We start from the raw sequence: 12,548 nt of genomic DNA on the forward strand, positions 1-12,548 counted from the left end.
AGAACCAAACGGGCAGCTCAGCTTTTTTGTGGGGGGTAAATGTTCCTTTGCGGCTGCTAAGCTCACAAGCACCGAGTGTGTGTTGAGGTCTGTGATAAGAGTTTGAACCCGGGGCCTTCGTTCTGCAGTGCAAGCAGGTGTCCTGCCCCTGAGCCACAGGGCTGCATCCCTGCCGGACCCTTTGCTCTTCCAAGCAGGTGTCCAACACAGCTGCCTTTACAAATCGTTGCAGAGTTAAACTGCAGTTTTCCACACCTTAAAACAGCATTTGGGGTAAAGGTAAAGGGACCCCTGACAGTTAGGTCCAGTCGTGGCCGACTCTGGGGTTGTGGCGCTCTTCTCGCTTTACTGGCCGAGGGAGCTGGCGTGCAGCTTCCGGGTCATGTGGCCAGCAGGACTGAGCCGCTTCTGGCAAACCAGAGCAGGAAACACCGTTTACCTTCCCGCCGCAGCGGTACCTATTTATCTACTTGCACTTTGTGCTTTCGAACTGCTAGGTTTGCAGGAGCAGGGACCGAGCAACGGGCGCTCACCCCATCGCGGGGATTCAAATCGCCGACCTTCTGATCGGCAAGTCCTAGGCTCTGTGGTTTAGACCACAGCGCCACCCGCGTGGGGACACACAAAAAAAGGGACTCGTCGCCTGTGTTGTGTTGTTATTGATCTGGCTATACCTCTTAGTTTGTGGCAACAAAACACCCCTGGTCTTTTTGGAGTAGTGAGCACAGGAAGGGGGAAAAAATCCAGTTCCTTGAGATCTAGCAACTTGAGATTTCCCGGGGTTTGCCAGAGGCCCGAGAGAGAGAAGGGGTGAGGAGGGCCCTTTGCTCAAAACCTCACACGGCAGGTACCTGCCGGATTACAAGGCAGGGCAAGGGGCTCGAACCGCCCAGGGAAGGCAAAGGCTGTCAAGGGAGATACACCGAGGTGGCAGGTTCCAGCCCCTTAAGGAACAGCTGCATATTCCTGCATTGCGCGGGGCTGGGCTGGATGACCTCTGGGGTTCCCTTCCGGGTCCACGATTCTATGACTGAGGTCGGAAGTAATGCCAGGCTCCTCTCTAACGGGTTGAATAAATTACATTCCATGTATTATTAGTGCCAGCTGGCATGGATGCTTTAGCTGATACTCCGGCATTCACAGGGTTGGACTAGAGGACCTCTGGGGTTCCCTTGCAGACCTACAATTTTGTGACTGTGGGGTCTGCATGCCCACCTGGCCCGGCCCCACCTCCTAGTGTGTGTGTGTGTGTGTGTGAGAGGGAGAGAGAGAGAGAGAGAGAGAGAGAGAGAGAGAGAGAGAGAGAGAGAGAGGCTCCAGTCTTTCAAAGAGGCAAAAAACTCCTTGATGAATTAAATTCCACAAAAAGGGGGGGGGGGAGAAAACAGCTGTAAAAAGGCCAGAGAGAAACATCTGGTCCAAGCAGCAGCAGCAGCACCCCATCTTGCCCCCCACCATTGCAAGACGCCCCCCCCCATCATCCCTGCACAGGGAGGGGGCACCCATCCTTTGGAGAACAGAGAGGGGTGCCATCGCGTTCGCCCACCCCCAGCCTTCTTTGGGGGGGCATCAGTCCTTTCTGGGGGGGGCTAAGTGTGCCGGAAGCGATGGAGTGGGGGGGGAGCAGTTTCAGCCATTTCGGCACCCCCCCACCCCTTGCAAAGCGCTTTCATCTCCTTCCTCCTCGTCGTCCGAGTCCCCGTGGCGGTGGGGGGGCCATGCCGGTGCCCCCCTCTTTTCCTGTTAGCCCAACAGTCTTGGGGGGGGGGTCCTCGGCCCTCATTTCTGCTCCTTGGTGGGGGCATAGTACAGCTCCAGGGGCTTGCTCAGTTTCCAGTACTTCTCGTTCACCAGCTCCAAAGTGACGGATCCGTTCAGGGTCTGCGGGGAAAAAGGAGAGGCAGTGGCGTTGGGAGTGCAGAAGTAAGAGAAGCCCCCCCCCTTCTGCCCCCTTTCACCACAGACGGGCAGGGGGGCTATCAGCACAGCTGTCAACGTTTCCATTTTTTTTAAGGGAAATTCCCTTATTCCCAATAGGATTCCTCGCAAGGAAAGGGAAAAGCGGACTGCTATGGCTATCAGCTTGCAGTGAGGCAGGCCATTTCCCCGCAGAAACTTTCAGTTTTTTATTTTCTTTATTAAATCTACATGCCGCCCTGTGCATGCAGATATCGGGGGGGGGGGGGAGTTCGCAGCATAATGAGATTGGCGAAATATAATTATCATGGGCAAGACGGAGAGATGTAAAACATGGATTATGGGATAATATGCAGTTGGAAAGGTTGAGAAAAGGAGTTCAGAGAAATCTCTAAATATGGATATGCGTTATGTAATGTTATAATTCTGCAAATTATTTCCCCACCACCACTTAAAAATAGATTGGCAAAATATGAGATTTCCCCATCTGCACTGGCAACCTGCCGGCAGCGGAACAGAAACCTGGAGCTTCTCGTATATATATCTCATATGAAACGAATGAAAACCGAACTACTAATAAATAATAAAAAAATAAAAAAATAATAATAAATGGAGTGAAAGAGGAGAGAAAGACAAAAAGAATAAAAAGGAAAAAGATAGAAATAAAATAAAATAAAATTAAGGAAGCCTACAGCTTCCTTTTCATTTTTGTCTGTTAACCCCCTTACTTTTTACACTTTTTGTGGGCCAGGGACAACTCGGTGGGTAGCGCCAGAGACTCCCAATCTCAGGGTTCTGGGTTCGAGTGCCGGGTTGGGCAAATGGCAGCGGGTTGGACCAGCTGATCCTTCGACGGTGCAAACAATCCTTGCAGCCCCCGTTTATTTTAAGGCTCAGACGGAGCCCCCCTCCCATCGTGGGTTTGAACAACGCGCCATCTGATCTTTACCCCTGCAAACAGCTTAGAAGCCCTTTCAGTAAGTGAACAGTATACGGATTAACTGCGAAATATATTTCTATGCTCTTATTGCATTGTATCAAATAAAGCAGCCCGTCTAGGAGAAGGAAAACCCTGATCCTGGGACCCCCCCCCAAAAAAAAAGCTCCTCCCCCAGGGAAGCTCAACCAGCCCAGCCAGGCAGCAACCGGTTCCATCTCAGGGTCTCGAACCCAGAACCCCTCTACCTCCTCTTGGCTTGCGGGGTGCGGCACCCTTCATCCCTTGGGGCTGGGGGGGAGACCCTCCTCATCAATGTCCTGCACCCCCCTGCCTGTTACCGTGAAGGCCCCCCCGGCCGTGGTGATGTAGATGGTGTACTGCTTCTCGCTGACGTCCTCCAGGGCGGGGGCTTCGGACCCGGCCCCCGGAGCCTCTTCCAGGGCGATGCGCAGGGCCAGGTATTTGGAGAGGTGGTCCACCGTGGCATTGGCCGTGGTCTTGACGTACCTGGCGGGGAGGGGGAGGCAGAGTTAGGGGTGCGGGGAGGAAGTTGTGGGGTCGAGGGGGGGTCTTAGGACTCGGCGGTGGGCTTCTCTTCCCTGGAGATGCTGAAACGAGAGGCTGGGCTGGGGGTTGGACTGGATGATGATGATGATGATGATGATGATGATGATGATGATGATGATAATATATTATTTATACCCTGCCCATCTGGCTGGGCTTCCCCAGCCACTCTGGGAGGCTTCCAACAAAATATTAAAATACATCAAACATTAAAAGCTTCCCTAAACAGGGCTGCCTGTAATAATAGTAATAATAATAATAATAATAATAATAATAATTTAGTATTTATACCTGTTGCAGGAATTTATGTATAAGTTGGGGGTGTTTCCCCTCCAGCAGATATCATGCACATGCAGCCCACTACCAAAATCAGCACAATCACTTTTGTGACTTTTGTGATTTGTCCCCACAAAACACTTCATCACAGTTTCTTCCTATCTATTCAAAGGGACTTTGCTGCCCGATACCAAATGTAAGAATTCGCTGATCAATGCATTTATGTACTGGCTCACTGGGAAAACTTCAGAAATTCATATTTAGATGTGAGCTCAGCTACTCAGCAGCCCCTCTGCCTGAGGGATAATTCCTGGCATCCTGATACCTGAGTGCCAGACAGGTAGCCATTCCAGAAATAACAAACCCAGATGAAGACAAAAGGGTGTGGTTAACTTGGCTGGGAAACAGGGAAATGTAAAGATCTCTTTTGTTCCACTTGATGGGTGTTTGGTGGAGGGCAACGGGAACCATGGGGCAGGGTCCAGGATGCTCCGATTCCTGCCACCAGACCTCCCCTTTCATGATGTAACCGTGATGTAACCGTGATGTAGTTTGGGGAGGTGTAACATAGGGATTAACGTAAAGGGACCCCTGACCATTAGGTCCAGTCGTGGCCGACTCTGGGGTTGCGGCGCTCATCTCGCTTTATTGGCCGAGGGAGCCGGCGTACAGCTTCCGGGTCATGTGGCCAGCAGGACGAAGCCGCTTCTGGCGAACCAGAGCAGCGCACGGAAACGCCGTTTACCTTCCTGCCGGAGTGGTACCTATTTATCTACTTGCACTTTTGACGTGCTTTAGAACTGCTAGGTTGGCAGGAGCAGGGACTGAACAACAGGATCTCACCCCTCGCGGGGATTCGAACCGCCAACCTTCTGATCGGCAAGTCCTAGGCTCTGTGATTTAACCCACAGTGCCACCCGCGTCCCCCTAAACATGGGGATGAGCAGCTAATAAAAGTTGGGTTCTCTCTTGTTCGGGGCTTCCATCTTGTTCCACCTGGTGGCAGGTGGGAGTCCTGTCCCGACAGTCTTCAATCAAGACCAAGCCTACTGGCTGCTGTTTTGCTCTGGTCTTCCTGGCTGGTGTCCTTGCTTTTTGCTGTTGGATTTCCCCACCCATCTGGCTGGGCTTCCCCAGTCACCGGGATAACCCCCGGGGGTCCCTTCCAGCCCAACGACCCCCCGGCAACCTTCCCCAGCGCCCAAGGTGGCCTCCCACTGGGGTGGGTGTGCTTGTGAGCCCCCCTGGACGGGTCGGGAGGGTTCCCACTGCCTGCTCCTCACCTGGTCTGGGCGTAGGCTCCCTTCTCCACCAGGACAGGGTGAGGCTGGAAGACCAGCTCGATCTCGCTGCTGCCGGGCTCGGTGCCTGGCTCGGGGCTCCGGCGTCCCCCCTCGTGCGAGGTCTCCGGCTCGGCGCACGACTCGTCCGAGGCCCGGGAGCGTTTGCAGCTCGGCCCAGCCTCAATCTGGCTGGGGGCCGAGGCGTTGCTGAGGTGGGAGCGGCTGTCGCAGTTGTCCTCCGCCCCGCTGAAGGTGGTGTTGTCTGACTCTTGGGGGTGCTTCCGGGCGCGCTGCCCCCTGGAGGCGGGAGGAAAGAGGCGGGAGCGTCACACACCAACCAAATAAAACTAGCAAAAGCTCCGGCGGAACTTCCTGCCTCATGATTCCATTGTACAGTTAATGTTATGTTTGTTTCTATCCTGCCTCTTTCCCTGGCAGGGACTCAGGGCAGCTCAAACCTGAAGCAGAAAGAGCTAAAAAAACATTGGGGTGGGAGAGCAGCCGTTAAAAAACAATTAAGCATTAAAAGGATAAATATATGGTCTATTAAAGGACACAGGTTTATAGAATTCCCCAAACCGGTTGGAAGAAGAAAGTGTGGCAAAAGGACAGTAAGGAAATAGCCGGTCTGATTTCTCTTGCATGTTATTAATCTTGCATTATTATTAATTATATTAATAATATCACCAGATGTCAAAGAGAACAACTACCAGACTTTTAGAAGACATCTGAAGGCAGCCCTGTTTAGGGAAGCTTTTAATGTTTCATGCATTACGGTATTTTAATATTTTGTTGGAAGCCGCCCAGAGTGGCTGGGGAAACTCAGCCAGATGGGCAGGGTATGAATGAATGCATATTATTATTATTATTATTATTATTATTATTATTATTATTACTCCCCCCCAGATTGGACTCAGGGCAGTTTACAGATAAGATAGAAAAAGTGGAAAACATCATAGAAAAGACAATAGAGAAAAAGCTATTAAACACGTGTGTGTGTGTGTGAGAGAGAGAGGTAATTACAATCAAAACATCACCACATCAACCTGCTTACAACGCCTTTAAAGAAATGAATAATTATTATTATTGCTGCTGCTGCTACTGTTGCTAGCTGACATTCCAGACTAGATGAACTCTGGTGTGCGTTCCAAGCCTACCATTCCATGATTCTACATGTCTGGGTAATAAATAATAATAATAATAATAATAATAATAATAATAATAATAATAATAATAATAATAATAATAATAAATAATCCTCTATTATTAGATTTCCTAAGCACCTCCTTTCAGCACTAGATGCCAGGGAAAGTGGCCTCAGCATAAAAATATTTAAATCAAGCAATTTGCAGTTGGAAGCAGAAGAAGTCAAGTTTCTTGGCAGAAAACACACCTAATAATCTTCACTCCAGACACCCTGGAAATTGTTTTCTCTGGAGGATATATGAATGTGAACGAAGAAATAATCTGCACGGCATTTTAAAAAATAATCCCCTATGGCAATTGCTGAAATGTGCGTGTCTTTTGCTTTTAGTCTCTCTTTTCATAATATTATTGTCAGCTTTACCCAGCCTTGGCTGGGGAGGGCGGGGAATAAATAAAAATTATTATTATTATTATTATTATTATTATTATTATTACTCCCTGCCACTGGTTTTTTATTTTTAATGAATGCGTCATACTATTGCATGAAGACGATGTAAGAGACTTTTATTCATTAAGCAGCACATAGATCCTGCTAAATGAAATTAACTATATGCCCCCCAATCTACTCCGCCATCCTGCCAACAGCTGGCTTCAGCATCCGCCTGCAGCGTGTCACCCTCAAAATCAGGTGGGGTTGCTTTTAAATTATTGCGGGTGCCCGAAATGTGCAGAAATGTTTCTACGTGTTTATTTATGGCGTTTTAACCGGAATCGTTTTTGCCATTCTGATGCCCCTCCCTCTCCCCCGCCCTCTGGAGCTCCTTTCGGAAGAAATAAATCGTAAATAAATTAAATAAATAAACGGGCTTGCAAATTCCATCCACTTCTGCAAAAAAAAAAAAAAAAAAAAAAGAGGAGGGAGGTTACAGCTGCTTTTGGATTCCTATAGAATCATGGAATGGTAGAGTTGGAAGGGACCCCAAATGTCATCTACTCCAAACCCCTATAAAGTAGGGATCTCAACACACAGCCCACCCCAATCCAATTAGAAACCAAACTGGACCCTGTTTAGCTTTCCAAATGTGCCAGTAGATTTTGTAAAAGCAGACTGAATAATAATAATAATAATAATAATAATAATAATAATAATAATAATACCCTGCACATCTGGCTGGGTTTCCCCAGCCACTCTGGGTGGCTTTCAAGAGAACACTAAAATACAATAAGCTATTAAACATTAAAAGCTTCCCTAAACAGGGCTGCCTTCAGATGTCTTCTAAAAGTCTGGTAGTTGTTTTTCTCTTTGACATCTGGTGGGAGGGTGTCCCACAGGGCGGGTGCCACCACCGAGAAGGCCCTCTGCCTGGTTCCCTGTAACCTTGCTTCTTGCAGTGAGGGAACCGCCAAAAGGCCCTCAGCGCTGGACCTCAGTGTCCGGGCTGAATGATGGGGGTGGAGATGCTCCTTCAGATATACTGGACCGAGGCTGTTTAGGGCTTTAAAGGTTAGCACCAACACTTTGAATTGTGCTTGGAAATGTCCTGGGAGCCAATGTAGGTTTTTCAAGACCGGTGTTATGTGGTCTCTGCGGCCGCTCCCAGTCACCAGTCTAGCTGCCGCATTCTGGATTAGTTGTAGTTTCCGGGTCACCTTCAAAGGTAGCCCCACGGAGAGCACATGGCAGTAGTCCAAGTGGGAGAGAACCAGAGCATGCGCCACTCTAGCGAGACAGTCTGCGGGCAGATAGGGTCTCAGCCTACGTACCAGATGGAGCTGGTACACAGCTGCCCTGGACACGGATTTAACCTGTGCCTCCATGGACAGCTGTGAGTCCAAAATGACTCCCAGGCTGCGCACCTGGTCCTTCAGGGGCACAGTTACCCCATTCAGGACCAGGGAATCCTCCACACCTGCCCGCCTCCTGTCCCCCAAAATAGTACTTCTGTCTTGTCAGGATTCAACCTCAATCTGTTAGCCGCCATCCATCCTCCAACTGCCTCCAGACATGTGGTCCCAAATAGCAAGGTTGCACTGGGAAGACCCGGAGGAGACCTGAAAGGGATCTGGCTGCGAATATCGAGAGGAGGTGGATCTCTCTTGGGGTCAGGGCCGGAGACCCCCCCCCCAGCCTGAGCCCCCGTACCTGTTCATGGCCTGCATCTTGAGCCCCTCCTCCATGCTGCTGCGCAGGGCTTGCTGGTTGTGCAGGCGATTGAGCTTGGCCAGGACGCGGTCTTGGTGCGCCTCATACTCGTCTCGGCTGGGGTAGATCTTGGAGATGAGGGCGTCAAAGTTCGGGTCGGGGCGCAGGGAGCGCTTGGAGACCAGCTTCTTGCGGCAGGTGGGGCACTCCTTGTTCCTGCGGCGGAGGAAACCGGGAAACCAAAATCAAGGTGCGGGCCGAGCGTCAGGAAGCAGCAGGAAAGGGTCGCGGGGCTGCCGCGCTTGGAACTCCCTGCTTTAGAGAATGTAGGACTCAAACCCGTGGCTTCAAGTTACAAGAAAGGGGGTTTTTCCTTTCTCCTTCTGTGATGGAACTCCTATTTGGGGACTTCCCTGGCTTTTTTCTGGCCCGTGTAGGACCAGTCTGGATAGTTGGCCTTGGTGAAGACTTGACGTTTTCATCCCCAAAAAAGCTTTTGATTGAGTTCCACTGAAATGAGGCTGCATTTTAATGTTTTAATGTTGTATTTTAATCTTGTTTTTTAAGCTGTATTCTAATCAATTGTTTTTATATTTTGTGAGCCCGGTCTTGGCTGGGGAGGGTGGGGTATAAATAAAATTTATTATTATTGCTATTGATGTTGTTGTTGTTGTTGTTATGACACTACATGAGGAAAAAACTTTCTGGCGGTAAGAGCTGCTGCTTCCCGTTGCTTCATGCCGCGTGAGTGAGATGAATAAACACCCGGCAATAAAAGATAATGGGAGAGGATTTACCCCAGCAAAATATTTGTCAAAATTACAAATACCCAAATACCGACGGTCATTTACCCTCGCTAGATTCAACGTGCTGCCATCTGACTGATTGCAGGGCAGATTCGAGGGTAAACCATAATACGCGGAATGAGTCTGCCCCTGCAGCTTGATGGAGGTAGAAACTGTCTCTCATGTCTTGCTATGCTGCTGTTTCTACGGGGATATACGCTTGGTATTTATGCAGAAATCTCCAAATGAATCCAAACTTCAACATCTAAAATCCCTGGTAGGGGACAAGGATCCTGAGGTCACGTTAAGGGTGGCCAAATTCTGTGCGATTGCCATAAAACTTGGGGAACAAGCTGTACTATCATAATAATTAAGGCCTTATAATGATAATTTTAGGTTATATGTTAGTGACTAAGTTTTAATTTGCAGTGGACACTCGGGTTGCGAACGCGATCTGTGCGGGATGCATGTTCGCAACCTGCAGCGGCGTGTCTTGCGCATGCACGGGTTGCGATTCGGGGGTTCTGTGCATGTGCAAAGCACAATTTAGCGTATCTGCGCAGGTGCGACCCCCGAAACCCGGAAGTAACCCGTTCCAGTACAGTGGTGCCCCGCAAGACGAATGCCTCGCAATACAAAAAACTCGCTAGACGAAAGTTTTTTCCGTTCGCGATTTGCCTCGCAAGACGAATTTCCCCTATGGGCTTGCTTCGCAAGACGAAAACGTCTCGCGACTTTTTTTCTTTGACTAAAAACAAAGACATGTTTTGTTTATAAAGTTAATTTATTTTCCCTTAAATTTTTGAACTGCTCTTTACAGTATGTGTGACTTTAAAGAGCAGTTAATAAACTGTTGTTGTACCAAATTTGGCTTTGTTTGGACTTTTTTTGACCATAGTAACGCATTAATTGATTTTCAATGCATTCCTATGGGATTTCGTGCTTCGCAAGACGAAAAATTCGCTAGACGACAAAAATTGCGGAACGAATTAATTTAGTCTTGCGGGGCACCACTGTACTTCCAGGTTTTTTCTGTAACCTGAAAAAACACAACCTGAAGTATCTGTAACCCAAGGTATGACTGTGTATATATTTTTAACTGTTGCTTCAAGAGAAATGCAACTGTCAGTCATGGATTTTGGACCAGGTACCCATTTGTAGTCGGGCCAGATTCGCGAGTAGCCCCGGACAGCTTGGGACCAGCTCACCTGCGGGAACTCGGGACGGGCCTTTCTGGGACCTGCCTCTCTGCCAGCCCCCCTTAAATGCCACCCCCCGGGCCCCACGCACCCGCTCCGCAGGGCCGTCACGATGCAGTCGGAGCAGAACCGGTGCAGGCACTCCTTGGTCGTCATGGTGTGTTTGAGCATGTCCAGGCAGATGGGGCACATCAGCTCGCTGTGGAGGCTTCGTGGGGAGACGGCAATCTCCGTCCCGTCCATTACGGCCTCCTGAAAAAGAGAGAGCTTCCTCGCTGAGCTTCCAGGGAGCAAAATGGGAGCGTGGCCAGCCTTGCAGCGGGTTGAGCTAGATGACCACTGGGGTCCCCCTCCCAGCTCAACAATTCTACAATATTTTGGCCGCCTGTCAGCGACGCTTCGGCTGAGATTCCAACTCTACGATTCTGTGATTCCCGAAGCCCACCGGCAACCACCCTGGGTTTTTTGCTGGAAAAGCTCAAGAATCTATTATTATGAATTTATTCATGCCAAAGCATTTATGAACCACTTGATTTAATGCTTCCAAAATCTCCAGGCAGCGGATAGCATGGACACGATCAGCACGAGCGCAAAAATGCAACAGAGAATGAGTAAAAAAAAACACAGCAGAGAGAAATAAATAAAAACAAAGGATTTGGACAAGTCAGAGAGTCTTTGTCGATTTCCTACACACAAATGCCCAGGACAGCGGACAACTTATTAAACGGTGTAGAAACTCTTAAAGGTAAGAAGGTAGACAACTTCTTAGCAGGAAGCACATTAGTGCAAGATGCCCTGTGAATTGTGTTTATTCCTCTAGCAAAGTACAAATAAATACCTAAAAGGAAACAAGCTGAAGGCAATTTTAAAAAATAAATTACAAAAACCCCTTAAATCTGGAACCTGGAGAGGGACTTAGAAGATCTTCCCACCAGACCCGGATATTTGAGGGGTGGGGAAGGTCAAGAGAAAGGGGGTTCTTTCAGGGTCCCTCGTGGCCCCTGCCCCAAACCCAGCCCCCCCCCGGCATCAGGCCTTCTCCTCTTCCTCCTCCTCACCTGAGGCGTCCGGTGAAGTTCGTACAGGCTGAGCTCCCAGGTCTTGCTGGCACTCTGCACGTTGGCCGGTGTCGCCATGGCGGGCTGCGGGTTCGAGGCAGGAAAGAGAAGCGCAGTTTAAATTCTCAGTGACTTGCCGGGTCGGAAGGGGCCCCAAGGGTCATCCAGTCCAACCCCGGCACCGCGAGTGCCCAGCCCCGTCCGTTCTTCCAGGGGCCAACCGGGTGCCCCAAACAGGAAGAAGCCCAGAAGTTGAAGGGAGCTGAGAGCAAAAGCAGCAGCCGGGCACAGGGCTGGGAATGTACCAAGCCAGGCACGGGGGGGGGGGGGGTTCTTGGGACTCATCCAAACACGGGGAGGGCGGTTGCTCCCACGACATTGATATTTTTTAAACTGGGTTGTTTCTGTGTCTGTGTCCTTGGTCTTCTGCACATGCTCAGAGGCACTGCTCCTCCTTGTTTCTAAAGGAGTTTTAATCTCTTGCTACTCCCACTTTTTGAAAGTCTCAGATTTGACAGATCTCAGAGCTGCGGGTTCGAGCCCCACGTCGGACAATAAACACCCCCTAGATGACCCTCAGGATCCCTTCCAGCTATACCGTTCCATGATTCTGGGATGTTGTTGTTAATTTCTGCGCAAACCATCCTGCCGCCGCCGTTCTGTCTACAGATCAAGCGGCCACGAACTCTTGTGATACGTCTGTATATGACAGACAAGCGCGCGCACTCGGACTCTGCACGTGCTCAGGGGTAACCAGTCCCCCCTCCCCCTCCCCTCAAACTTCACGAAGCGGAGGAACGGGAGTGGGGGGGAGGGGTGTTCCGCGGGAAGATTCGGAGCTGCACTCTGCACGTGCTCAGAGACCCCCAGTCCTTTGCCAAAGGGGATGGAAAAGCCAAACCAGCTCCGAATCGGAGCAGCGTTGCAGCCCAGAGGCTCCGGGGCTGGAAGGGAGGCGCGCTTGGCTCTCCTTTGGGGGCAGGACGGGGGCGCCCCACAAAGCCCCCCCGCCCCCCAGGGAGGGGCTCCGGGGCTCCCTCTCCCCCCCCACTCCGGGAAGGGGGATCCCCCTACCTGCTGGGTCCACGGGATCCCCGGAGGCGCCTCTCCGTCTCCTTCTCCGTCTTCCTCCTCCTCCTCCTCCTCCGGAGGCGGGAGAGGGTGGGAACCTCCGAGGCCGCGTCACTTCCTCTCCCCGCCCCCGCGCTGACGTCACAGAGCGCAGAAAGAGAGAAGG

At 50.4% G+C, this 12,548-nt stretch overlaps 1 protein-coding gene across 1 annotated transcript; it reads right to left on the reverse strand.

Annotated features, from left to right (window-relative positions):
- Window positions 1-1,273: 1,273 nt before the first annotated feature.
- On the reverse strand, window positions 1,274-11,431 carry RING1 (ring finger protein 1). Its single transcript, XM_081183409.1, has 6 exons — window positions 11,312-11,431; window positions 10,345-10,505; window positions 8,270-8,485; window positions 4,981-5,277; window positions 3,196-3,364; window positions 1,274-1,881 (listed from the first exon to the last, which is right to left on the reverse strand). Exons 1-6 carry the CDS (start codon window positions 11,387-11,389, stop codon window positions 1,780-1,782), a joined length of 1,023 nt encoding a protein of 340 aa, XP_081039535.1. The 5' UTR covers window positions 11,390-11,431; the 3' UTR covers window positions 1,274-1,779.
- Window positions 11,432-12,548: the final 1,117 nt, after the last annotated feature.

This window comes from Podarcis bocagei (genome assembly GCF_964188305.1).
Source record: "Podarcis bocagei genome assembly, chromosome: 2".
In the NCBI taxonomy this organism is placed as follows: Eukaryota; Metazoa; Chordata; class Lepidosauria; order Squamata; family Lacertidae; genus Podarcis; species Podarcis bocagei.